Source organism: Simochromis diagramma, unplaced genomic scaffold (genome assembly GCF_900408965.1).
Source record: "Simochromis diagramma unplaced genomic scaffold, fSimDia1.1 OVJJ01000322.1, whole genome shotgun sequence".
Taxonomy (NCBI): domain Eukaryota; kingdom Metazoa; phylum Chordata; class Actinopteri; order Cichliformes; family Cichlidae; genus Simochromis; species Simochromis diagramma.
In genome coordinates, this window is record NW_024386731.1 from 1,132,486 (window position 1) to 1,159,851 (window position 27,366).

General features: G+C 42.9%; 1 protein-coding gene across 3 annotated transcripts; it reads left to right on the forward strand.

Annotated features, from left to right (window-relative positions):
- The first annotated feature begins 164 nt into the window (after positions 1–164).
- On the forward strand, positions 165–19,198 carry ccdc93 (coiled-coil domain containing 93). 3 transcript variants are annotated; one of them, XM_040024168.1, is made up of 24 exons: positions 165–307; positions 825–938; positions 3,192–3,286; positions 3,542–3,653; positions 4,065–4,163; positions 5,105–5,161; positions 5,291–5,391; positions 6,360–6,389; positions 6,748–6,784; positions 6,914–7,012; positions 7,651–7,701; positions 7,912–7,998; positions 8,292–8,405; positions 8,568–8,630; positions 9,465–9,538; positions 12,188–12,269; positions 12,360–12,434; positions 12,560–12,631; positions 14,107–14,215; positions 14,332–14,414; positions 14,589–14,626; positions 14,751–14,835; positions 15,094–15,207; positions 18,583–19,198. In XM_040024168.1, the coding sequence occupies exons 1-24, from the start codon at positions 221–223 to the stop codon at positions 18,637–18,639; spliced, it is 1,935 nt and encodes a 644-aa protein (XP_039880102.1). In that variant the 5' UTR covers positions 165–220; the 3' UTR covers positions 18,640–19,198. The 3 variants fall into 3 exon arrangements, with proteins under 3 accessions (XP_039880102.1, XP_039880176.1, XP_039880270.1); XM_040024242.1 differs by lacking the exon at positions 6,360–6,389 and having other exon boundaries at positions 167–307; XM_040024336.1 differs by lacking the exons at positions 165–307; positions 825–938 and having other exon boundaries at positions 945–3,286; positions 3,579–3,653.
- Positions 19,199–27,366: the final 8,168 nt, after the last annotated feature.

The following is a 27,366-nucleotide window of genomic DNA, read 5'->3' on the forward strand; positions in this document are numbered from 1 at the left end:
TTGTTGTTGTTGCAAAGCTCATTATCTGTTCATACAGAGGCACTTTATGTCCGTTTGCTGTTTCAGGTCAGTGCTGTGTCCCCATCTGCTGCTCATACTCAGAACCACTCGGTCGTTGTTATATAACATACATTCCGTTGGACACACTTGGAAACGCTGCGTTTAATATTTCCTGTCATGTGCTACGGTCACGTGACTGTCATCAACAGTGCAGTTCAACATGGCGATGGCTACGTCTGTTTTCCACAGAGTAAGAACCGGGTCGAAAATAGGCGCTCAGTATGACCAAGACGGCAACCTCATCCAGGTACAAAGTAGCTGGATCAGATTTCAACACTGCTGTGATGATGGGCTTGAACTGTCACACTGCGGACGCATATCGATACAAGCTAACACTGAAGCTAACGGTGAAGCTAGTTTGTTAATGTTGAATTAATAACGTTTTGATGCATGCTAAATCATCCACGCAAGTAAATCCCAAAAAGTTTTTTCTGTTGATTAATGAGCAAGAAACTGACCTCACAGCTGTTCCTTCAGTGGGCTGGTTTCAGTCACTGTGCGAAAGTACTGTTTATAAGACCGAGGAAACCTGCAGTCAGCTGAGACTGAAGAAGTCACCTGGACGGGTGACGAAACGTTTGTCCCAGTGAAAACGCTGCGTCCAGACGAACAGAATCAACCTTCTGGGATTGAGTTAATAACGTTTAAAATCGTGCTAGTAGTAATTTTAGTAACAAAAAACGGAAGAGTAAATGTGAAGGTCTGAGAGCAGACGGATTAGGACCTCAGCCATGTGTGAGCTATGAAGTGTTTCTGGCCTGCAGGTGGAAACCCGGGAGGATGAAGAGCAGAGCGTGAAGCTGACAGAGATCCTGGAGCTCCTGCTGGCAGCTGGATACTTCCGAGCCCGGATTAAAGGATTGTCACCTTTTGATAAGGTATACGCTGGACTTCTGATTGCTCTTTTCTTCCTCTCTGCTCGTCTTCCATCCCAACTGGTTTTAGCAGATTAATACAACTTGTTCCTGCTGAAGGTGGAAACAAAAAAATGTTTCACTAATTGAGCTAAACACACATCAGAGTACAAGCTGACTATAAAGGCAGTGAGGAGGTGATGTGTGACCAAAAAGTAAACAAACTTCTCCACCAAGCACTTGCTGGCTACACGGACTGGTACTGATGTAGCATCATTCTACTCAGCTGAGCATTCAAAGTGCCTCCTGACAGCTGTCATTCACCCAGTCGGCTTTTATCTGAGCACTCTCTGACATTGACACACACACTCTCTCTCTCCCCCCCCTCCCCCATGGATGCATCGCGAGCAACCCAGGGTTCAGTATCTTGGTTAAAGACACTTTAGCATGTGGGCTGCAGGCTTGATCAGCTCTACCACCACAGCTGGCTCCATGTGATATATGAAAGGAAGAGTAATCTGTAGGTAATAATCACTGGTGCATTGACCTGGTGGTAAAGAATGACTCTAAGCAGCCTGTTGAAAACCTTGACCCAAGATACAACATCCCATGTAGAAAATATTTTTGTAAAATGTATTAAATTAATTTTCACCTCAGAATTCTACACGCCATATCCCATAATGACAAAGTAAATAAAGTTTTCTTGAAATTCTTGCAAATGTATTAAAGATAAATGAATAAATAACATGTAGATTATTATTTACAACTTTACCTTTGGAGAATTTAGATGATAGTCCATGATTTGGAAATTCACACACCTGTCTAGATAAGGTCTCATAGTTGACAGTAGATGTCAGAGCGCAAACCAAGCCAAAGATTTGAGCAGCATTCCACCTGTAGAGTGGCCAGGCACACGACAGCCCAGCTGGTGTTTGCCAAAACACACCATGAGAAACAAAATGATCTGGTCTGATGAATCAAAGATTGAACTCTTTGGCCTGAATGCCAATCGTCATGCCAGATGGAAACCAGGCACTGCTTATCACCTGGCCTGTACAGTCACAGGTCACCCACAAATCTGAAGGTTGGTAGTTCGATCCCTGTCTGCTCCAGTCTGCATGCCAAATATGTTTAGGCAATAAACTAACCTCAAATTGCTCTGTGATGTCAGAGTGTGAATGTGTGTGAATGTTAGTTAGAAGCACGTATGTAGGAGAAGCATAGAAAAAAATTCTGCTGTGAGTGAAATTACATAAAGCACTTGGAGTGCTCAGAGTAGAAAAGTGCTGTAGAAGAAGCCGTTCTTTTACAGTGAAATGTGTGATGCAGCATCACGCTGTGGGGAACTAGTTATCTTTCTAAGGGTATCTCCCTTAGAGCTACGGTGAGGAGAGGGGTTCATAGTTGAGCTGCTATGCTGCCCCTCGACACTGAGAGGAGCCAGTTGAGGTGGTTCACGTATCTGACAAGGATGCCTCCTGGGTGAGATGTTCTGGGCTTGTCCTATCAGCAGCAGGCCTCGGTGTGCACCAAAGACATGCTGGAGAGATGATATTTCTTGGCTGGCCTGAAATGCAGCAGTGTTTCTGACTGGGCAGAGGGAGGTCTGGGGTTATCTGCTTAGGCTACTGCCCCTGCAACCTGGCAACTGATGACTGGCACTTATATGAACACAGAAACATCAAGTCAGCAGAGATATGAATCATTCCTTTATGTCAGAACTGTTGGAGTAAAATCTGAATAAAAACATACTCCAGATATTTGAAAACTGTGTTTAGCATTGATCCCATCCTGTACTTGTTTAGATATCAATAAATAAAGAAATGAAATTAAATGAAATATTTGCTTAACAAGTTTAGGATCCCTGGTTGATTTCTGAGAGGAGAAACAAATCCCTTTGGGTTTGCAGCAAGGGCATCTGCTGAGCGACCTACTGTGGTGACGCCTTGTGAATGAAGGTCTCAGTAAAGCCAACATGTTTGATGATATCACCGGCAGCAGGAAAGCCACTTCTATTTATGTTCTGCATTTAGGTGTAGGTAGGCACTGCAGTATTCTCCTGAATGATGGGTGTCGCCATTCAGACAATACCAGCACATCAGCACTGATACAGGAAGAGAAGTCGAGTTGGAAGCAGAGAAACTACAGGTTTCTTTGGTTTGTTTTAGGGTTTTTCTCTCTGTTGGATTAGCTAGCCCACCTCTACTGTGAACTGAAGTATTTATTGTTATTGTGCATTTAACTGAGAAAACCTCAGCTCACAGTTCTCCTCTACAGGTGGTTGGGGGTATGACCTGGTGCATCACCACCTGTAATTTTGACATAGACGTGGATCTTCTTTTCCAAGAAAACTCAACTATTGGGCAAAAAATGTGAGTGTTGGCTGATTTCTTTCCAAGTTTCTCTAGACTGGTCCAGATAAATCAATTTAAAGTGACACATCATACGAGCCACATTTGAATCCAGTTAAAAATGAATAATTTTGCTAACTTAGGAGCAGCTCAGATGGATAATGTCATCAGATATTTGGTTACATTTTTCTGTCCTTTTAAGTGTTTTTCTTTGTCTGGGTTTTGCAGTTTCACACTGGTTTCTTTCTAACAGTGGCAAGGGCTGTTTCGTTGCAGATCCTTGACAGAGAAAATTGTTTCTGTTTTACCAAAGATGAAGTGTCCTCATCGCCTGGAACCCCATCAGATCCAAGGGTTGGATTTTATCCACATTTTCCCGGTCATACAGGTACACGGAGAATTCAGCCAAACTAATCTCAGATGCATTAATGTGCTTAATGCATCTGAGGAAAGTGCTAATGAAAAGGTTAAGTGGTCTACTTAAAGTGTGCAGTGTTTCCCCTAGGCGGACCCTCACACACCCACATGCAGTGCTGACGTTTTCCTGTCATCACAGTTTCAGGGTTTCATATTTTACAGAATTCAAAACGCTGATATGATGTTTGTGATTTGTCTTTAAAGAACGTATTCATAGCCGCCTGGAAGCGTGTGAGTAACATTAGTATTAGCTAATGAGCTTTGACTGCTGCTGGCATCAGATCCAGTACAGCTAGCAGGTCCAGCTGGAGCATGGACATGGTCAGTCTGTATCTGCTGGTTCGTCCTTGTGTTTGATGAGCTGTGTGTTGTTTCATGCCAGTGGCTGGTGAAGCGAGCCATAGAGACGCGGGAAGAGATGGGAGATTATGTGAGAGCCTACTCCATTTCTCAGTTCCAGAAGTCCCACAGCCTTCCAGAGGTAACAGACATTCAGCATGAAGACCAGGGCGTAGCTTTACTGGACACATCTTTGTATACAAAGCTCATAAAATCACTTAAAGAATTTAGTTGTTAATGACCTCTGCTCAGTGCCGTTATCTCCATACCGTACACACAGGCAACAGGTCTTACTACCGTCTCCTCAACCGTGCCATTGGCTCTTGCCGCCATCCTTCTCGCTCTCTTCTCCACCCTGCTTGCAGTCTCTTCGTCTCTCCTGTGCAGCTTCCATTTCTTTGGGTGGTCAAGTCCAGGTTTTTAATTCTAATGAGTATTTAGACATCTGCTTCCTGCCTGTCTCCTTCTCCTTCACACACATATTCTCTCTTGTTTCTGCTCTCCAAAGCAAACCTCCCCCTTTCTACTCTTTCTCTCACCTGCTTCCTCTTTCTTGGGCTTATTCTCGTATTCAACAAACAAAAAATAATAAATGGTAGGTAGGCGTAACACTACAAAAGATTTTCCAGAGAAGCCCACCTGGAGTTCCTCTGGTTAATTACATCTTGACCTACGTTCAAGTGTGATTGTTTTAACTGGACTGAGTTTATGAAAACAGAAAGTAGTCATGATATATATGAAATACAAAGTCAGATAGAAAAATAAGGCAATAAAATATTGAGTAATCAAGATAAGAAGGAAGATCTATGGGCTTGTAGTGATGATTGTACACACTCTAATTGAAAGTAATGAGACACAAAGGCATTAACATGGTAAACATCACAAGAAGGCAAGAAAGTAACGTTGGGACTTCGTGTCTCATTGTAGGAATGGGGTTCAGTGTCAGAAGTCTAACACGGTATTCAAGTTTTAATGAGCGCTGTATCACAACCCTCGCAGTCATAGAAACGTGTTTAGTGTTGGTCGGCCACATGTCATTAAACGTCCTGTGTGTAAGAGGTGCTGTTCACTGTACTGTGACAGGATAAAGAGTTCGTCCAGAGGAAAGACAAAGCAGTGAGGGCAGTGCTGGACGTGTTGGTGAGTGACGACACCGATACAAACCATACACTAAAATGAAATGTACCTGCTTAATCAGCAAAGTCAAATCGTAGGTCTGTTGTTTAGATAACTGTCGGGCTTTTTTGAATGAGCCTCGTTCTTTTCTAGGAAGTGTACAAACCACAGAGGAAGTACAGGAGGCACAGGAATGCAGAGGAGCTGCTGGATGAGGAGTCCAGGGTCCACTCCACTCTGTTGGAATATGGAAGGTGAGCGTTCACATCCGGGATGTGCATCACTTTCCCTGTTAATCCATCTTTTGCCAAAGTGGCTGTAAGACGTCTGTCTCATTTATTTGTATTTCCGTGTAAATAGAAAGCGCTGAGTTATGTCAGATCTCCCTGTCATTTCTCTTTGGAGCCATTTGTAGATCAACTTTTATTCTTATAAGGCTGTTGGTGCCCTCGTTTTGTTGTTGCTTTTCTCTCCGCTGGGCTTTGTTCATATTTTCTGATGTTTATAGACCAAGCAGGATAGTAATAATAGGACTAAAATGTGCACTGGCTGCTCGCTTTATTGGACATATCTGTTAAACTGTTCTTTTTAAGTAAACACCACCCAATTACAAATTTAAAACTGACCCAATCTCAGCAAAGGGCTTTTGCATCTCGCCTTCTGTTTATCTAAGAGCAGCGATGGAAAACTGATGGTACATCATCTCCTACGAGGCTGAGGGGCAGGACTGGCAGCCACCGATGTTTTTACATTTCATATAACATGGTGAAAGTTTCAGATGAGCTCAGCCATCTACCTGCTTAAATGTTGTGGTAGAAAGCAGCAGAAGAAAGGCAAGAGAACTACAATGTCTTATTTTAGAAGGATTGATTGTGATGAGGTTAAAAGTCACAAATCTGCAGAAGTTACATAATGTAAACATTCTTACACCGTTCAGTCTGTACCACGTAGATTTCAGGTAGCGCTCCACCAAGGTGCACCTAATAAGGTGGTCAGTAAATGGAATACAGAGGTTTTATGGCTGGATCAGTCGTTGGGCTGTTCCTTCTCTGGGCGCCACAAATTGACCTTCTGTGTCTAATTCCTCTCAGTGTGTCAGCGTAGATCTTAGTTTATAGGAAACGAGTCAAGAATTAAAAACCTGAGATTTAAACTTAGACAATGTTCAGTGTCTCATCTGATATATTGTTTTGTTTTTTTCATTCATCCATCCCTGTACTAGCCTCTGTACTAGAATGTCAGAGCTCTTGCTGTAAGTACTGTATAACTGTGTGAAGCTGGGGGGGGGGCAGCATCTGCTTACAGCACCCTGTGTTGTGGTTCAACATGTTTGTCAGAGAATGCAAACAGTGCACACTTATTTTGGCATGATGGACTGTGGTGCTGCTTCACTGCACTCCTGCATTTTTATGTTTTTTAGTTAAACAGACACTGCAGATCGAGGAACCATGTAGTTTGTCCACCTGATGGATTCATGCGCTTTCTTGTGCTGATACTTTTTTATCGCATGATGTAAATGAATTTTGGGGGTTTGGGGTAAAAAGAAGAGCATACTTTATTCCAATCTGAAGTCATATCTCATACTCGTTGTTTGTTTTGTTTTTTTCCAGGCGATATGGATTCAGCAAGCAGAGCAAACAAGACAAGGTAGGCGCCTGAAGGCCTGGACTGTAGCTGCTTCCACTGTGGGTAGAGCTGCAGGGAGGTTTGGCTGCTCTCTGGTCAGCAAGGATTTTGCTCCGTTCTTCATCTTCTCTTCTTTTTGCCCCTTTTCAGGTCGATGAGGGGAAGGCTTCACTGGCCGGTGGCTCTCAGGCAGCATCTCATGGGGTGGTTGACGTGTCAGAGGAAGAGGACCTGCAGGCAGTAGAGGAAGTGAGAACTTTATTTACTGAGCATTTTATACAGAAAGACAAATTAGGCACACGTTTACAGTAGAGGGCAAAAAATGATCCGCTAAGCCTTTCAGTTTAAACATTTAATTCACTTCGGTTACAGATGCGCTTCCCAACCCCCTGAGCCACAGTATTATTCATTTTGTTAGTAGAAACAAATACAGACTTAAAGTTCAGCTGTACACATTTGAACCACAATCAGCTCCCACAGAAACTCAGAGATTCACAGTGAATCATAACTTTTGTGTACTGTCAGGACTGTTAACAGTGAGCCAAGTTTAGTTTTAGCTGAAATGAAAAGCAGCTTGAAAAGCAGTAACTGAGCTCGTCTGCTGTTATTTGGGTTGAACTTTTGTCTCCTGTCTCGTGCTCTTGTTCTTGATTTTCCTGTTGTTCCTGGGCCTTAAAATAATGCTGTTTGGTGTGGGCTTTGCCATTTTAGAAGTACAACAAAAATCTATAGCTCACTAATGAATAGGAAAAACTCTGAGTCAAAGCCAGCGTGTGGATGCTCTCAGGTTGTTGTGATCCGTGTCATCGGTCTGTTAAAAAGCCTGGAATAATAAAATAAGACCATATTGTGTTCAACAAATAAATGACATTTATTTTTTTTCCTAGATGCGAATTAAAACGTTGATGACCAACATGGCTGCCATGGCAACAGAGGAGGTATGTAAATAAAACACACGGCACAGAGAAGCAGAACATTTCTGCATCCGGACAACCCAAACATATAAATGTATGTAAAGGAGCCAAATAGTGGCTGTTCTGATATTCAGCTGTCACTGAATAATCTTGTTGATTGCATGGAGTTTTCTTTGATTCCTGTTGCCTTCCCTCACCGCTGCACTGTGGTAGTGACTGAGCCTGTGTTTTCAGGGGAAGCTGACAGCAAGTGCAGTGGGTCAGCTCGTCGGGCTGCAGTCTGAAGAGATCAAACAGTTTGCTTCTGAGTACGCTGAGAAGGTAAGCAGCTCGACACTGTCTGGTCCAAGTTTAGACTGCAGTTGCTGTGTTAGTCAAAGAGAGGCTGATCTTATAGTACAGTTCTGTCCTAAACACCTGCTGTATATAAGATGCTGCTGTGTGTTGGCAGCTTTTTAATAAAGTGTTCATTCGGACTTTCTTCTTAATCAAACGCAGTGAAAAAATCACCAGTTAGCATGAATCCAAACCAGAATGTCACCTAATGGAAGACATCTTCATCTTTCTAAGAGCATTGCTTTGCTGACTGTTGTGTCCTCCTTGTGTCCCTGCAGCAGTTAGAGCTGTCCTCAGAGGAGCATGAGCATTATGGCCCACTGCAGCAGCACCACAGGGTGGTCGCCTCGCTCAACAAACAGATCCAGCAGAAGACTAAAGAGCTGGGGGAGGTGTGTAGGTCACTGTGGTTTAATGAATGTGCCATCCTCAACTGTGTCTCGGTAACTGTGAAGCAAACTTTTGATCCTAATGTAGCAAAAGCATGAAGTGATTTGGTTGTGGCAGTCGTAATAGTGTCAGAGCTTTGACTGTATCTGTTTTTGTGGCCACAGCTGCAAGCCAAGCATGCAGAGGTGAAGATGGGCTGTGATGAGGACAAGAGGAAACTAACGGAGGTGAGCTCAGGTCAAGGCTTACTTCACTGCCCAGTATGGATCTGATCCACTGGTTTACCTCCAACCATGGTACAAATGAAAGTGCAGCCTCTTAATGATAGAAAAACACCTGGTCCTTCAAATGAACAACAACAGCTGATATATTACACTGTGATTGTTTAACACACACACACACACACAGTGTTTCAGAAAATGAGCTGGGACACAAAATCACCTTTGGATTTAAGAAGTGACCTATTTTGTTGTCACCACAGGACAGGAAATCAGAAATGTCAGAGGTCAAGTTTTCTGAAAGTCTTGCAAATGCGATGACTTGAGAACAAGGCGACGTAGGATTTTGATGCCACTGGTGTATGGGTGTACTGGTACCAGCTGCTGCTGCCAGTATTTATGGAGTTTGTCTGAGCTGGGTCCACTTCTGGGAATCTTTTTTTTTTTTTGTAATAATAACGCCATAACACTTTCCACTGAGGGGCAGCATTTTTGCTTTTTTAAGACCGTTGGTCTACATTCGATTAACAGCACCTGGATATTGGTACCAATGCCTGTGCCCCACGTTTGCCTGACCTCTTTGGTCCATCTGAAGCTCTGGTCCAGATCTGGGAGGAGACTCCCTGGGACGCCATCCATCATCTCATCCTCTCATCATCAGGATGCGCCTTCTTTTCCACATGCATGTACATGTAGAGTTGTTCACATTGAAATAGAATTAGTCAAAACTGTTTGGCAAAGAACTGAGCTAAAACGTTCAGTGAAATGTCCAGCGTAATATGTTCTACATTTCAGGGAGCTATCAGCCATTCAGATGCTTTGATCAGTAGCTTTAATTTGCAGGCTACAAAGGTGTCAGAGACTTTGGGGAAAGAGTTGGTGTGTTTGGAAGAAGTGGAGGAGCAGGCTGACAGGAGGTGAGTCAACAAAAACGGTCCTTCTGTTATCTGCTAACGTTTTATTCTCAAGAACTGCGAACTCAAAAAATATTCACACACATGTGCGTTGAAATGTTTTCTAATCTAAATCTTGAATATACGCTTTTTTTTTTAACAATACATCAACCAGTTCCCCACCTAGTATATATTCTTGTTGGAGTAAAATTGAATGTACTGGTAGTTACACAGCACCTTTGTAATGTGGACACTGTCTGCTCCACATTAGAATAAAAAATAAAGGTAAAATGTGCTGTCAAACATAGATGGGCACCTACTGATGGGCTTGTTGCCATAATATACCATTTTATGTTGTAACTTTACTGCACTCTGTGTGGTTTGATGACAGCATTTTGTGGGTTATTTTGTAAGGCAGCACGGTGGCACGGTGGTTAGCACTGTTGCCGCACAGCAAGAAGGTCCTGAGTTCAATTCCAACATCAGGCCGGGGTCTTTCTGTGTGGAGTTTGCATGTTCTCCCCGTGTTTGCGTGGGTTCCCTCCGGGTACTCCGGCTTCCTCCCACCGTCCAAAGACATGCACTTAGTGGGGATAGGTTAATTGGATAACCCAAATTGTCACTAGGTGTGAATGTGCGAATGAAAGTGAGTGCGAATGGTTGTCTGTCCCTGTATGTTGGCCCTGCGACAGACTGGCGACCTGTCCAGGGTGTACCCCGCCTCTCGCCCTATGACAGCTGGGATAGGCTCCAGCGCCCCCCGCGACCCTGAAAAAGGATAAGCGGAAGCGAATGGATGGATGGATGGATTTTGTAAGTGATTTATTGCCAGCAACTGATTATCTGAGAGCTGTTAATTACGGATTTTATTTTCTGCCCAGAAAGAGCGTTCAATACATATTATCTTTAGAAGACTGCATTTCCCAGAATCCCTTTCAGTAGAGATGGGAGGTACTCCTGTTTGGCTAGGGAAAGAAAAGTTCTGCAGGAAGCCAGCATGTATGTTGCTCTGATGTTGGTCAGTTTTTGTTGTACGGCCCTTTTTTGAAGGCGATCGTTTCTGTAACTGATGTTCGATCCATTTTCTTGGCTAAGTGGATTTGCCACATTTTGTATTGACAAACATAGTGTGTGATTGCTGTACTAAAATGGGCTTGACCCTTTAATCTGCAGAGCTGGTTTGAGCAGCTTCTTGTAGATCTCTACAGTGGTGTTGACAAAGTCTTTGCCCCCTTCCTGTGGTTTGGTGGGAGGTTCGGCCCGCTCGTCTTTGAATTGTTGTAATTCAGCCACATGCGAGGGTTTTGGAGCATGAACCGAAAGTGCAGCACCCGATTGAATCCTGACGATGAATAAATAAACACTTTAATAACACTATTTGTAAAAAAATCTATTGCGTAGATGGCTTACCAGCAGTTTTACTAATAATACATGGATTGCACCGTTTTAAAATGCAGTAAATTGCCTGCTGTGAACCTCCTGTATTTTATTCTTTGGACTCTCCTTTCACGCTCTGCACTCTGATAAATCACTGCAGTTATTTTAAGGCCAAACCAACTTTTACAGACAGGTAAGAAAGAGCAGATGGTCGCTGGCTTCACAGAGAATTCATTAGTCACACATCAGGTGATCATTCAAACCCCCCACAGAAGGTGAACGACTTCCAACCTCCGCCCAAATATCCTCTCTGTGCCGGCTGTGAGTTTCACACATGTAAACGCTATTCCAGGAAAAACTGACAGAAAGTATTTACTGAAAAATAATATAAAAAAACAATCGTTTTTTCCTATTCCATTTTTGCTATTCTGATTTTATTGCCACGCTTCGTTTGCATTGAAACTATCATCAAGGTTCTAAGATCAACTAACGATCGAAGAACCTTCAACGAACACGCCGTCAGCTCAGCCCAATGTCGTTTGTTTGGGTTTTTTTTTTTAATTTATTTATTTTTAGAACAAACAAGTAAAAGATGAATCACCTCTTCCAAAAAATGTCTAATATCATTATAGCAGCACATGCTATGATATATGAAGACGTCTCCTCAGTGTTGAAAGTCCAGTGTAAACAACAGCAGTCACATCTTGTGGTGAAGAAGTTCAGAAAATCAAATGACTGGCTGCCTGTTCAGCTGCAGCAGTGCAGCAGCAAATGTAACCCATGATTCTGGGCCTTACCCGACACTGGACTTTGCCCTCTGTGCATCTATGAAGCAGCTGTGAGTAATAATAGGTTTATTTCCTGTTAATAGACCTGCTCATTTGTGTCGAGGGGAGCTCTTGTGACAGCTAATTGTACTTTTGCAGTCCATGTGGTGGGAAGCGTCCGTGTGCTGCTCAGTAAGCAGTCTCATGGTTGTTCTTGTGTTGCCTGATGAGTCTGTTTGAATGTGTTATTAACTGGTTTACATTACAAACACAGACACCCCATGTCCAGTATGTACTCCCTGCTGCTCCATTTGTATGAAGAATAAACTATTCCTTCTCCAGACTCTGATCAGAATTAAGTCCATATTGTTTCTGCCTCAACCAGCTTATATTTAATGCTAGAGTTTGAATCGACTGTGGAAGTTTTAGTGACAATTGTACTAAAACACATGAGGTTACTGGCAGTGACAAAATGTGTCTCCTTTCATCAGTCGGTGACTTTCTGATCAAATGTTTCTTTGTTGAACAGGCTGCTCGATAAGCTGAGGGCTCTGGTGACGATGAACGAGAACCTGAAGCAGCAGGAGCAGGAGTTCCGCACACACTGCAGAGTGAGCATCAATGCAATCACTGTCACTGTGTATCCTGCTGATGGTCACTAGCACCATTTCTTCCTCTTAATGCCTGAGCTCTGTATGCAGGAAGAGATGGCTCGTCTGCAGAGGAACATTCAGGAGCTAAAGTCTGCATCAGGACAGGATACAGAGGAAGAGAAGGTACATAGCTGGCTGTCGTCTCTTACAGTATAAAGTCATTGTTGCCGTTCCTAGATTGTGAGTAGGTGAAAGTTAACTTGAGCTTTCCACTCAGATTTGATTTACAGCACTTTCTCTTTCCTTAGGAGAGGGACCAGCTGATAGACAAACAGTACAACACAGGGAGAGAGAAGCTACAGAAGATCCGCCTGCTCATGGTAACTACTTCTTAAACCACAGTAACGACTGTAAGTCGAACAGGTGGTCGGGTCTCTCGTGCCCCAGTCCTGGGTTTCAGCACCGCTGTAAACGATGCGCGACAGACCCGACCACGTGTTTGCAATTTTTGTACACCTCTTTATTGCGGCTGTCGACTAACACACACAGCTGCAGCGGTTGCGCATGTTATTATCCTGCATGCCGCAAATTTCTTTGTTCCCCCGTAAAAGTGATTCCGATGTTAAACATTAGTTCCAGGTGACTTTCCTGCCAGGTAACCTGCGCCCCACCTGTCAGAACTCTGCGCCCCCACACTTTGAGAACCAGTGATCTAAACTAACACAAACCTCCTGGTAAAGAGTAAATCAGTTTGCTAACCAGTTATTAAACCATGGACTTCACTCTTTTTAGTCTTTGGTACACTTCTATATTGTTCTTTCTTTGTGAGTTATGTTTGCTGATTTTTGATTTGTGTTTTGTTGGTTTGGGAGAAGACTCAGTTTTGAGGGGATAACCGAGGCAGAAAAGCTGATTTAAAATCTCTCACATTACAAAACTCGCTATTGCTCTCGCTCTCTTTCACCGCTGTCACTCCCAAAACTTTCCCCTCTTCCTAAGCAGCCAAATTCCATGTGTTGCCACATCATATTTTGATTGGTTGACAGTGGTGCATTTTTCTACCAGTAGGAAAGGGGGTGTTGTCCCCCATGTCTGTGACACTATATATTGTAACCCTACAATAATAATGAGTATATCCCAACAATCAAATGACCCCCTTGAGCAAGCACTTGGGTAGTTACCTATAAAAGTCCCTGAGTCAAACCCATCTCTTTGTGATACTCTGCAGTTGAGTAAAAAGGATGTTTTTTATGATGAAAAGTAAATTGGCCCCAGGACCGGGACGGGGAACTCCGAGAAGCTGTTTCTTTATCTCCTGTACCTCCACCAAGGACGTCATGTTTTTGGTAGTGTCTGCATGCGTCTGTGTAATCAGTCTGTTTGTAAACACGCTAGCTCAAAAAGGTTTGAATGAATTCTGATAAAACTTGGTAAGGCTTTCTAAGTAGCTGCTATTTTGCCCCTCTGGTGTTTCTAGGCCCCACTTATCTATTGCCCATTCATCTTAGCCGCTATAACACCTGACAGGAGCTTCCATGTTGTGCTGAAACCAGTCCTTTCTGGGGGGGATCCTTGGGGATCAGGACTGTCCTGCCTTCAGTTAGCCATTCTCAGTGTGTCTCATCTATTAGAAGCTTTGTTGGGGCTGTTCCTTGAGAATACACCTTGGATGGTTCACTGGAGAACATCTGGTTTATCTCCCTGGCTTCTATCTCTGTGGTCTCTTCGAAGGCAAGCCAAGGCTGTGAGTCTTTGCTTGGCTGTTTCCAAGGCTTCGGGAATGGGCAGCTTGCTGTACTTGTTTTCACACCTTTGTGCAGTGCGATATATGCATATATCGCTTCACTCTTCACAGGCTCGCAGGAACCGAGAGATTGCCATCTTGCAGAGGAAGATTGATGAGGTGCCAAGCCGAGCTGAGCTGACACAGTATCAGAAGAGATTCATTGAACTCTACAGTCAAGGTAATTTCCTGCTGTTCATCTGCTTTGACCAGTGTTGTTGCTGTGTGCAGGTCACAAATGAACCCCATAAAAATCAGGAGTTATAAAGAAATGCTTGTTCTTTTTGTGCCTTTCAGTTTCTGCTACTCACAAAGAGACTAAGCAATTCTTCACTCTGTATAATACACTGGATGATAAGAAAGTCTATCTTGAGAAGGAGGTAAGTAACCACAGCAGACCCCTGTCAGCAGGGTGCGAAATGATTGCCAGTAAAATTTCTGATAGCATTTGGCTTTTGTTTCACTTGAGATATGTGACTGATTAAACACCTTGGTAAGTGTCACAAATAGACTCGTACTTAATGCTATTCATAACAAAATTTTAATTTCTGTAGGTGAACCTCTTGAATTCTATTCATGACAACTTCCAACAGTAAGTATAATTCTGCTCATTTGCCACGTCTAACACTGATGTTGTTCCAGTGAATAGTTTTCTATCAGTACGTTTCTTAGCTCATTGCAGTGAAACAGTGCTAACGTCCTCTACTCTTGTTCAGAGCCATGTCGTCTTCAGCTGCCAAAGAGCAGTTCCTCAAACAGATGGAGCAGATAGTCGAGGGAATCAAACAGAATCGCATCAAGGTACAAGTCTTTCTGTAAAAGGGGAATTCTGCTGCTCTTCTCTTTATAAACGTGCGTTATAGGGATGGAACCAAATTACAGATTTAGTGGTCAGTATCAGTAACACACAGAAATGTTTTTGATAATGCTGACTACAGATAAGTTAATGAGCTCAGGGTATATGGACCCGCATGTCACAGCCTAATGATGCAAAGTTTGTCCTGTTTCGAGACAGACTCCTGCAGTACTGGTATGGCATGTGTTTCTCTGCTTTTTCAGATGGAGAAAAAGAAGCAGGAGAACAAGATGAGGCGAGATCAGCTGAATGATGAGTACCTGGAGCTCCTTGACAAGCAGAGGCTGTATTTCAAAACTGTCAAGGACTTTAAAGAGGTAAGAAAAGCATGTGCTTAAGTGCTGCTGGCTGTTTCTGAGAGGGCATTTACAGTTAGAGCATACCATTACAATGAAAGATGAATGCTATTCAGTAAGCTATAGTGAGCTATTATTCTTAGGGATAAAGATGGGTTTCAGAAAACATTATAACACCTAATCGTGTTGGAAGATACAAACTGTAGCCTTCAGAATGGCTGTGAAGCAAAAAAATCAAAAGTATCACAACCAACGACTGCTGTGTTAGACAGCGTTAGTGATAAATGGATGTGCCTACAAAAGTGAACAGTTAGTGTTTGTTGACAAATGTTTCATAGTTTGGTGTTTTATTAAAAAATGACCTCAGAATGATGTGAGGTCATTCGCAGTCATGCCTGAGTTTCTCCCAATCTCAGTTTGGAAAGCTACATTCAACAGAAAGTTATTCACTCAGTCATCTTCTCTCAAATTAGCCCACTCATTATTTTATCGATTGTCCTGATTTAAGACATAGAAGCATTTAAAATAAGTCCCTGAACATCCTCTCTCCTGACCACCTCTAGATCTTTAAGCTTACAGGGTTGAAATACAAAACAAAAATTCTTAGCAGATTTCTCTCTGAATGTACTGTAACGATACAACATTTAAATATAAGAAAGAAATTAGAATTACTATCATTTTCTTCAATGCCATGTGCTAACACAATGCAGAGAAGCTACCGAAACTTTACTATAAAACAGGTCTATAATTCAATTTCATTTTTATAGAATATATTGTCACATCTGAACAAGTCGCCTCAAAGCGCTTTATATTGTAAGGTAAAGACAACATTACTGTTACTAATTGAAGAAAACAGGTTCAGAGTTATAGCTCTAAGTGCTAATGACTTTGTGAATTTCCATTCATCCATCTTCTTCTGCTGCCTGGTCGTGGGCGCAGCAGACCTCCCTCTCCTCAGCCTCCTCCTCCAGCTCGGCCAGCCGAGAGAGATAATCCAGCGTCTAAAATCCTTACCCTGTCTCTAAGGGAGAGGCCAGCCAACTTTCAGAGAAAGCTCATTTACACCACTTCATCCATGATCTTGTTCTTTCAGGGTGAGGGTGGGGACGTAGATTGACCGGTAAATCGAAAGTTTGGCTTTTTCGCTCAGTTTTCTCTTCACCGTGACTGACAGGTTACCGCTTATTGACCTGTCTGTTGATCTCCCACTCCCCCCTCCCCTCACTTGTGAACAAGACCCCTAGATACTTCCCATTCCCGTCCCTGACCCAGAATGGGCACTCCACCCTTTTCAGAGTGAGGACCTGAGGTCCATCTTGTTCTTTCCATTCATCTGAGTCCTGTGGACTTGCTTTACTGTGTGCAGGTATTTGGTGGTTGGAGCCTCTTTGTGGCTCCCATTTGCCTGTGGGATTACCAAGTACTTGTAGCTGACCTCAGTGTCTGCAATCCCCTCAGTTCTGACTACTAAGTAGTAGTTACCATCCAACTACACTTCTCCAGCCCGAAAGACATTCCAGTGCCGTTGGTGTAGATCAGTAAATCGATGTCTTGTTCACTCCTGGCATACAGCTTGATGTCATCCATGTAGAGGAGGTGGTTGGCATTGGTCCATTCCAGTCCAGGGGTTCAGGCCTATGCAGAACGGCAGTGGGAACAGAGCATTTCCTTGGTAAATCCTGCTCTTGATAGTGACTCATCCTATTGGCTTGAAGCTGGCCTGTAGTGATGTTGGCCACATCCCCATGGAGTTCCTAACGGAGGCTCTTAGGGTCCTGTTGATCTTTTGTAGTTCTAGGCATTCATGGATCCATGTGTGCGGCACTGAGTCATAGGCTTAGCCCACAGGTAGGTCTGGTCTTGCACTGTTGAGTGACTCTTCTGTCCACCAGTTGTTGGTGCTTCGCCCCTCCGGTGGTGCTCCTGCTAATTCCTTTCTGTGGCTCCACTCATGTATCGAGCCATAAGCCTGTTCACCTTAGCCACTATGATGCCTGACGGGAGCCTCAATGTGGTAGTGAGAAAACATATTTGGTAGTTGGATGGGACCAGTCTCCTCTGGGGATCCATGGGACTCGGGAATGTCCGGCCTTCAGTTAGCTGTTCTTTGTGTGTCGCATCCATTAGCAGCTGGTTCATTTGTGGTGCGAGGCAGTAGGCATGAATCATGACAGGGTATACCTCAGGTGGTTTAGTAGAGCACAGCTGGTTTATTCTCCTGCCTTCTGTCTCTCTGGTAACAAGCTATACCTCTTCAACTCAGGCTGTGAGTCTGTGCTTGGCAGTCCTGGCACAGAGTAGATCAGCTGATTAGTCAGCTGTTTGGTGGGCTTCTGCACTTAAACCAGCGCCATCCTCAGCCTTCTCTTTAGCTTAAACCAGGAAAGAATGAAAAAAGCAGTCGGATAATTCAAGAAAACAGAAAAAATATTCACTGCAAATTATGCAAATCGATCACAAGACAATGTGAAACAAATGTGCACACCACCATTTAGAAAACAGTGTGTCATAATATATTAAAACAAATTAACCAAATAAATTACATGAATTGTGTGCTGTATAGTTTGCAGTCAATAAAGCAACACTTTTGTTTCAGCAAACACAGTTAAATATGAAAAAAGTGGGAGTGTAAATCTTACCTATGTTCTATTCAAACATGCAAATATAACTGAAATAACAAGAGAAAAGAAGAAAAAACTTCAAGCTTTCATGTATCTCTATAGCTACACAATGTGCATGCTGAAAAAGGAGTAGAATGAAGTTTTAATATGAATGTTAAATATAGATAATGTCACCAGATTACTTGTTAATGCCTCCCAGTGTTTGAATTGGGTGTCTGCGGTTGTAGCTTTCCAAACACAGAGTTGAAGAGTGCCATCTAGTGGACAGACTGTGCAGTGCCATCAAATAACATTGTTAAAAGGTGTTTCTCCCAGGTCTCGTTTTTGTGTGTGTTGTTGTTGGTGGTGGTTTTTTTATGTGTATATATATCTTTGTTTTTTCCTGTGTATTTCCCATAATAACTGTCGATACCTATAGATCATAGCTAACATCAGCCAATATCAACCCACTCTAATAAAAAATGCTTTAATCAAAAAGATTTGCAGATTTGATTTGAGCTGTCTTTTTGATTAAAGAGTCGCCTCAGAATTAAAAATGCTTTGCAGTAAGTCACAGGTCACGATTGAGTGGATTGAAATTAGGCTTTATTCTGAAAAATGATCATTGCATTTTAGTTTCTACTATAGGTCTGCCTTAAATAAAGGCTTGTTACTTTCTGCTGTTGAGGTCCATAATCTGTATTTCAGGAAATGTGCTATAATCATTTTCAACAATGACCCTCTGAGTGTAATGATCATGTAACAATAATAACTTTTTTCCTTTTTTCCCCACTAGGAGTGTCGGAAGAATGAGATGCTGCTGTCTAAACTGAGAGCTAAAGGAGCCTCTTAGCTCCGACCCTTCTGTTGGTGTGTTTCATTCTGAGTAATAAATATGATGCAAACCAGTTACTAATCGAATTACTTGGATGACTTTCATATAAAATCCTGGACATGAACTGTGTTCTTCACATGTGCCAGATGCAGCAGACTGGACGACATAAATGCAAATCATTGTTTTAATCACACCTTCTGTAACATCATAGTGTCACTAATTAAGACCACGATCAGCCAGTTCTACCTAATGTTTGACATTTCATGGTGAACATAACAATAAAAAACTTAACCAGAGCTCCACAACAGTCTTGCAAATCATGACATTGTGTTTAATAATACTGGGCAACTTTTACTAACTCCCCGCACTGCACTGACTGTGAAGTATACGTACGTCTTTATGATGATCATGAGTTCAGGCTGCAACAGTGAAGAGAATCCCATAACCTGTAATAATGATGGTTTTGTGTTGGAGAGTTTCCTGGTGTATTTACATGCCTCTGAAGACTGTCTTCCATGTACCATCCAATCACCATGGATGCAGTATTTAATGAATAAAGAATTGCTTATACAAACAGCATAAACTCTGTGGTCTGTCTCATCTCAGATAGGATAACTAGTGCTGGGTATCGTTACTGATTTCTATAACTGATTCAATTCCAATTCACAAGGTCCTGATTCGATTCAATTCGATTCAGTTTTGCCTCAGACAGTCAGAAATGTAATTCTGATCATTTATCAGTACTGACACTTGTGAGACTTCATTAGAGGTGTAAGCGTCGCAGCCTTTGTGTCAAAGTAACTGATGATAAAACAGAAAAACATGAAGGAGATTTTCCTGGTCTGGCTTTTTATAGCAGATAACCTTAATCTCCTGAGACCCGAACTCTTGAATCAACATCTGAACATTACCTGATGCTGCTGAAGCAGAGCAAAGTTACAGAGGTTTTTACATAAGCTGGAGAGGAAATGGCGTGTCACAAATTTAGAAAATCAACAATTAGCCTGGAGAAATAGTTCGCTGCTTTATAAGAAAGCCCTCCGCGAAGCCAGAACATCTTACTATTCATCACTGATTGAAGAAAATAAGAACAACCCCAGGTTTCTCTTCAGCACTGTAGCCAGGCTGACAAACAGTCAGAACACTGTTGAGCCAACCATCCCTTTAACGTTAACTAGTAATGACTTCATGAACTTCTTCACAAATAAAATTTTATCATTAGAGAAAAAATTACCAATAATCATCCCACAGATGTAATATTATCTACAGCTACTCTTAGTACCATTGATGTTAAGTTACTCTTTTTCTCCAATTGATCTTTCTGAGTTAACTTCAATAATTACTTCCTCCAAACCATCAACCTGTCTTTTAGACCCCATTCCTACAAAACTGCTCAAAGAAGTCCTGCCATTAATTAATTCTTCAATCTTAAATATGATCAGCCTATCTCTAATAATCAGCTATGTACCACAGGCCTTCAAGCTGGCTGTAGTTAAACCTTTACTCAAAAAGCATCTCTAGACCCAGCAGTCTTAGCTAATTATAGGCCAATCTCCAACCTTCCTTTATATCAAACATCCTTGAAAGAGTAGTTGTCAAACAGCTAACAGATCATCTGCAGAGGTTTATTTGAAGAGTTTCAGTCAGGTTTCAGAGCTCATCACAGCACAGAAACAGCTTTAGTGAAGGTTACAAATGATCTTCTTATGGCCTCTGACAGTGGACCCATCTCTGTGCTTGTCCTGCTAGACCTCAGTGCAGCGTTCGATACTGTCGACCATAATATCCTATTAGAGCGATTAGAACATGCTGTAGGTATTACAGGTACTGTGCTGCAGTGGTTTGTATCATATCTATCTAATAGACTCCAGTTTGTGCATGTAAATGGAGAGTCCTCTTCACACACTGAGGTTAATTATGGAGTTCCACAGGGTTCAGTGCTAGGACCAATTCTGTTTACATTATACATGCTTCCCTTAGGCAGCATCATTAGAAGACATAGCATACATTTACACTGCTATGCAGATGCACCCAGCTCTATCTGTCCATGAAGCCAGATAACACACACCAATGAGTTAAACTGCAGGAATGTCTTAAAGACATAAAGACCTGGATGGCCTCTAACTTTCTGCTTCTTAATTCAGATCAAACTGAGGTTATTGTACTCAGCCCTGAAAACCTTAGAAATATGGTATCTAACCAGATTCAGAATCAGAATCAGAATCAGAATCAGAATACTTTATTAATCCCTGGGGGAAATTATTTTTTGTTACAGTGCTCCATTTTAAACCAACATTAAGACAAGACAGACAATACACTAACTAAGAATAGTACAATATATACATATATACACATACATACTTCACTCATAAATAAATAGTTGGAAAAGAAACATGTGTAGTTGTAGCAGCAAACAGTGTGTTAAGTGGATGCGTTGTACAGGGAGATGGCCACAGGCAGGAATGATTTCCTGTGTCGTTCAGTGGTGCTTTTCGGTAATCTCAGTCTCTCACTGAACGAGCTCCTGTGACTGACCAGCATGTCATGGAGTGGGTGGGAGGTGTTATCCAACATTGTCTTTATCTTGGACAGCATCCGCCTCTCCGACACCACCTTGAGGGTGTCAAGCTCCATCCCCACAACATTACTGGCCTTACGGATTAGTTTATTAAGTCTGTTGGCATCTGCGACCCTCAGCCTGCTCCCCCAGCATGCAACAGCATAGAGGATCGCACTGGCCACAACAGACTCATAGAAAATCCTCAGCATTTTCTGGCATATGTTGAAGGACCTCAGTCGCCTCAAAAAATAGAGACGACTCTGGCCCTTCCTGTAAAGTGCTGTGGTGTTTTTAGCCCAGTCCAGTTTATTGTCAATGTGTACTCCAAGGTATTTATAGTCCTCCACGATGTCAACACTGACCCCCTGGATTGAAACAGGGGTCAAGTGTTTCCTGGTCTTCCTGAAGTCCACGATCAGTTCCTTGGTCTTTGCCACGTTGAGCTGCAGATGATTCTGCTCACACCACGTGACAAAGGAGTCGACCACAGCCCGGTACTCTGTCTCATCATCCCTGCTGATGCATCCAACCACCGCAGAGTCATCAGAAAACTTCTGAAGATGGCAGGTCTCTGTGCAGTGGCTGAAGTCTGTGGTGTAGAGGGTGAAGAGGAAGGGGGAGAGGACAGTCCCCTGTGGTGCCCCTGTGTTGCTGATCACCTTGTCAGACACACACTGTGGGAGACGTACATATTGTGGTCTTCCTGTCAGGTAATCAACAATCCAGGACACCAGAGAAGCATCCACCTGCATCGCTGCTAACTTATCACCCAGGAGGGTCGGCCTGATGGTGTTGAAAGCACTGGAAAAGTCAAAAAACATGACCCTCACAGTGCTCGCCGGCTGGTCCAGATGGGTGTAGACACGATTGAGCAGGTAGATGATGGCGTCCTCAGTTCCGAGACGAGGCTGATAAGCGAACTGAAGGGGATCCAGATGTGGTCTTACAATGGGTCGCAGCTGGTCCAGGATGAGCCTTTCCAGGGTCTTCATGATGTGGGAGGTCAGTGCCACGGGCCTGTAATCCTGGGGGCCACTGGGACGTGGCGTCTTTGGTACAGGGACGAGGCATGATGTCTTCCACATCACTGGGACCCTCTGCAGACTCAGACTCAGCATAAACAGTTTATGAAAGACTCCACTCAGCTGGGGGGCACAGGTCTTGAGGACGAGGGGACTCACTCCATCTGGTCCAGCAGACTTGCCTGAGTGAAGTCTCCTCATTTGCATCTCAACCTGGTATTGAGTGAAGGTGATGGGTGGGGGAGGGGTGTCAGGAATCTCAAGGGAGGCAACATGTGACGAGAGAGGCTGGCACAGTGGTGTGGCTCTGGATTCCAGGCTGACTACAGGTGAGGTTGTGGGGGTGGGAGCAGACACTGTGGTGTCGAATCTATTGAAAAACAGATTCAACTCATTGGCTCTATTCTCACCTCCCTCAGCTCCCCTGCTGTTGGTTGGCCTGAATCCAGTGATGGTCTTCATGCCCCTCCACACCTCTCTCATGCTGTTCTGCTGGAGTTTCCACTCCAGCTTCCTCCTGTAATTGTCCTTAGCCTCTCTGATCTTGTCCTTTAGTAACACCTGGATCTTCCTCACCTCCTCTTTGTTGCCCCCTCTGAAAGCCCTCTTCTTGTTGTTGAGGAGGGCTTTGATGTCCTTAGTCACCCACGGCTTGTTATTTGGGTAACAATGAACAGTCTGAGCTGGAACAATGGAGTCGGTGCAGAAAGTTATGTAGTCTGTGATACACTCAGTAAGCCCATTGATGTCCTCGGCGTGAGGCTCACAGAGTGTTTCCCAGTCGGTCACCTCGAAACAGCCCTGTAGTTCTGCTAAGGCCTCCTCTGACCACCTCCTAACAGTCCTGGTGGTCACAGGTTCCCTCCTCACAATTGGCACATAGCGGGGGGTGAGGTGAATCAGGTTATGATCTGACCTACCAAGTGGGGGGAGGGAGGAGGAGCTGTATGCGTCCTTGACGTTAGCATACAGCAAGTCTAAAGTTTTCTCTCCCCTGGTGGGACAGTCCACATATTGTTTGAATGTTGTTAGTGTATTGTCCAGTGAAACATGGTTGAAGTCACCCGAGATCACCCGAGATTCTTACTCTGGATGGCATTACCTTGGTCTCCAGTAACGCTGTGAGAAACCTTGGAGTCATTTTTGACCAAGACATGTCCTTCAACGCACATATTAAACAAATATGTAAGACTGCTTTCTTCCATTTGCGCAACATCTCTAAAGTTAGAAATATCCTGTCTCAGAGTGATGCTGAAAAACTAGTTCATGTATTTATTACTTCCAGGCTGGACGACTGTAATTCATTATTATCAGGAAGTCCTAAAAACTCCCTGAAAAGCCTTCAGCTAATCCAAAATGCTGCAGCAAGAGTCCTGACAGGGACTAGAAAGAGAGCAGATTTCTCCTGTTTTGGCTTCCTGTTAAATCCAGAATTCAAAATCCTGCTCCTCACATACAAGGTCTTAAATAATCAGGCCCCATCTTATCTTAATGACCTTGTAGTACCATATCACCCTATTAGAGCACTTTGCTCTCGCTCTGCAGGCCTACTTGTTGTTCCTAGAGTATTTAAAAGTAGAATGGGAGGCAGAGCCTTCAGTTTTCAGGCCCCTCTTCTGTGGAACCAGCTTCCAGTTTGGATTCAGGAGACAGACACTATCTCTACTTTCAAGATTAGGCTTCAAACTTTCCTTTTTGCTAAAGCATATAGTTAGGGCTGGACCAGGTGACCCTCAATCCTCCCTTAGTGATGCTGCAATAGACGTAGGCTGCCGGGGATTCCCATGATGCATTGAGTTTTTCCTTTCCAGTCACCTTTCTCGCTCACTATGTGTTAACAGACCTCTCTGCAATGAATCATATCTGTTATTAACCTCTGTCTCTCTTCCACAGCATGTCTTTATCCTGTCTTCCTTCTCTCACCCCAACCGGTCGCAGCAGATGGCCCCGCCCCTCCCTGAGCCTGGTTCTGCTGGAGGTTTCTTCCTGTTAAAAGGGAGTTTTTCCTTCCCACTGTCGCCAAAGTGCTGCTCATAGGGGGTCATATGATTGCTGGGTTTTTCTCTGTATGTATTATTGTAGGGTCTGCCTTACAATGTCAAGCACCTTGAGGCGACTGTTGTTGTGATTTAGCGCTGTATAAATAAAATTGAATTGAATTGAATTTACCCAGGGAAAAGGGTAACATCTCCTGGGTCTGGGGCCTGATTGCCCCCCTGGGGGCGGTGATACCTGGACCTGGGAGTATAGAGTATGTTTGGGGAGTGCATGTCGTGTAAACCCTTTGAGCGTTTACAATATAACACACTTTAAGGCAGCTGTTGTTGTGATTTGGCAATATGTAAATACTGTTTCATTGAATTCACAGTTCACAAAGAGGTGTATGTGCTTTACTTACTCTCCAGCTGCTTCCTGCTTATTCAGAGAGGTCTGTTTGCAGGAATCAATGTTCAGGTGATCAACAGCCTTCTTCCTCCCAAACTTGTCTCTATGCTTCGAATACACTCTGTAACCCAACCCACAGAGCAGGAGATACAGCGTCACCTGATCTTCATGCCGTGTGGGAACATTTACCTGCTCAGGTGTCAGTTTGTATCAGAGCGGAGGCACAGCAGGAGGGCAGCCATTAGGACAAAGAGAAAGGAGGAAAAAGGAAAAAGACAGTGATCATAATGAAGAGATATTAGGGAGTTTGAGGTCATATGGTCTTAGTCAAAGTGTAGCTGAGTGTGGACGATGGCATGATGACTGAAGACTGTGAGAAGATCAGTACGTTGGACATAATTTCAAATTTAGGAATCCACTACATACAGCTTTTGTCTTTAGGACTTGACTTTTATATCTACTCTGTCAGTAACATCTCCAGTTACCTCTCTGTAGCGCTGTCTCTTTATTCCCACAGGTCCTGCTGCTACTGCTGATAACACATCATCCACCTCAACAGTAAGTGGACAAAATCGAGTGCATGAGAAACTTTGTATTTTCTTCTTCGTTGAAGGCCACCAGGGGTTATGTAACATCCATGCCTTAGACATGAGTTACTGCTTCAGAGTGACTAACAAAGCTACTGTGTTTTAATCTAAAGGTTGTAAATGTAAATAACAAACTATAATCATATACAGTTCACTTGGAAGACACGGCTGTTCAGGCTTTCCTTTATTTAGTTTTAACTATTTACACCATTTTAATCGCTGTTTCTTATTCTGTATTTTAAAGCACTTTGTGAATTGTGTTCATAAGCAGGGCTATATAAATAAACTTTACATTATTTTAAGCCATTTGAACATATTTTCACTAAAATAATTTCCTGACAGTTTGTTATCGATCTGAACGGTGAATTATAAATATGTTTAGTGATATAAATAAAATTTTAAATTCATATATTCAAAATCTCATTAATCTGCATTCACAAGGCAACAACAACGAGACGTGTTTTTGCAAATCAAGAAAAATAAAGACATCTGTCATTTTCCGACAATTCTGTTAAAAACAATTCCATTTTAGTTTATAATATAGCTCCAAATCACAATAGCAGTCACATCGAGGCGTTTTATATTGTAAGGTAAAGAGCCTAGAATAATACAGAGAAAACCCCAACAATTAAACAACCCCTATGAGCAAGCACCTGGTGACAGTGGGAAGGAAAAACCTCCCGCAGAGCCAGGCTCAGGGAGGGGCAGCCGTCTGCCACCACTAGTTGGAGGTGAGTGGAGAGACACGGGACAGAAATTAATAAGACAGACAGAAGTTAGTAATTACTAATGATTAAATGAAAAGCGTTGTGTGAGCTCATAGACAGTAAAAAAGGTGATTGAGGGCATCAGGGGAAGCCACCCGGAGGTTGCGTGTCCCCTGCATATTGCAGCGTAACAAAGGAAGGTTTTAGGATCCAGCCCTAAGTATATGCTATATGCTATAAACCAAGCTTTGATTGCTGCCAAAAGCTGAGTAACACATGTCTTTATCAGGAAGGTGACCAGACACCGCTTTGTTAGTCAGGCTTTTATCTGAAAGTAACAAGAGAGATATTTCATTTCAGGGCTATTTGCCAGAGATTCTCGTAAAACTTGTTGTTAATCTTGTAAAGTTCCAACTTTTACGACCAGACTGTCAATCTTTTCCTTCTCTTGAAAGATTTTTGTGCCAATCTGAAAGTGAAAAGTGAGGATAATAAAGGCAAAAATGTAAATAAATTTAATCCGAAAAAAGAATTGTTTTGGTTATAATCAAACCCCAATCAACCCGGGATAAAGAGCGTTTGACAGATTAATACATTCACCACAACCTGCTCCCTACATCACACTTGTCCCCCGGCATGATGGCTCATCTAATCCCAGCCAATAGAATTTCATCTGTTAATCAGAGGTCTGTTCAAGTAAATTGTCTTGATGCACGCTCAATCATCCAGGTAAGGAAATCACAAAAGGTTGATTCAGTTCATCTGGACGTAGCGTTCAGGTGACGTCTTCAGTCTCAGCTGACTGCAGGTTTCCAATCTTATAAACAGTACATTTGCATAATGACTGGAACCAGCCCACTGAAGGAACAATTGGCAGTAAGTTCAGTTCCTTGATAATTAGTATGCAAATTCTCATGGACATTGATCAGCAACCAATGATCAATGTCCATGAGAACCATTCACAGAGAAGACACCGTTCCAAAAGCAAACGCACTTGGTCGATGCTGAGAGTGGTGCTGTTGCTGAGGTTGGGGTCATCCTGTAATCTCTTACAAACTACCTCCAACGCTTCAGTGACTGGGATGCAAGTGAAGAGAGATGTAACATCGTACAAGACCATGGTTTCATCTGCCTCCATCTCTCACGTCTCACAACATTTTCTCATGATAGTCTTTCTAGTTTGGCAGAATCGTGCACCTACCCATGTCTGCTGGACGTTGTTGTCATTACTAAGTGATGTGAGCGCCACATTACAATAAGTAAGCCAAACGAACAGCACGCAGCAAATAAGTCAAACGTCCTTCGTTGCCTGGTCTTAGACTTTTCTTGCTGAGCTAGATGAGCTTTCTCAGTTCATTCAAACACCTTTTGAAAAGGATGTTTGTTGTTGTTTATCAGTGGTCATAAAATTTGCATCTTAATGATCAAGGAACTGACCTCCCAGCCCATTGTTCGTTAGTGGTGCTAATGGTGCAGTGGTGCAG

Bases quoted from the DNA above. Each gene is read 5' to 3' on its own strand.
- ccdc93 (XM_040024168.1), top strand. From the start codon at position 221: ATGGCGATGGCTACGTCTGTTTTCCACAGAGTAAGAACCGGGTCGAAA. The intron at 4,164-5,104 runs GTAACAGACATT...GTACTGTGACAG, and splicing joins AGTCCCACAGCCTTCCAGAG to GATAAAGAGTTCGTCCAGAG. The intron at 14,216-14,331 runs GTAATTTCCTGC...TGTGCCTTTCAG, and splicing joins CATTGAACTCTACAGTCAAG to TTTCTGCTACTCACAAAGAG.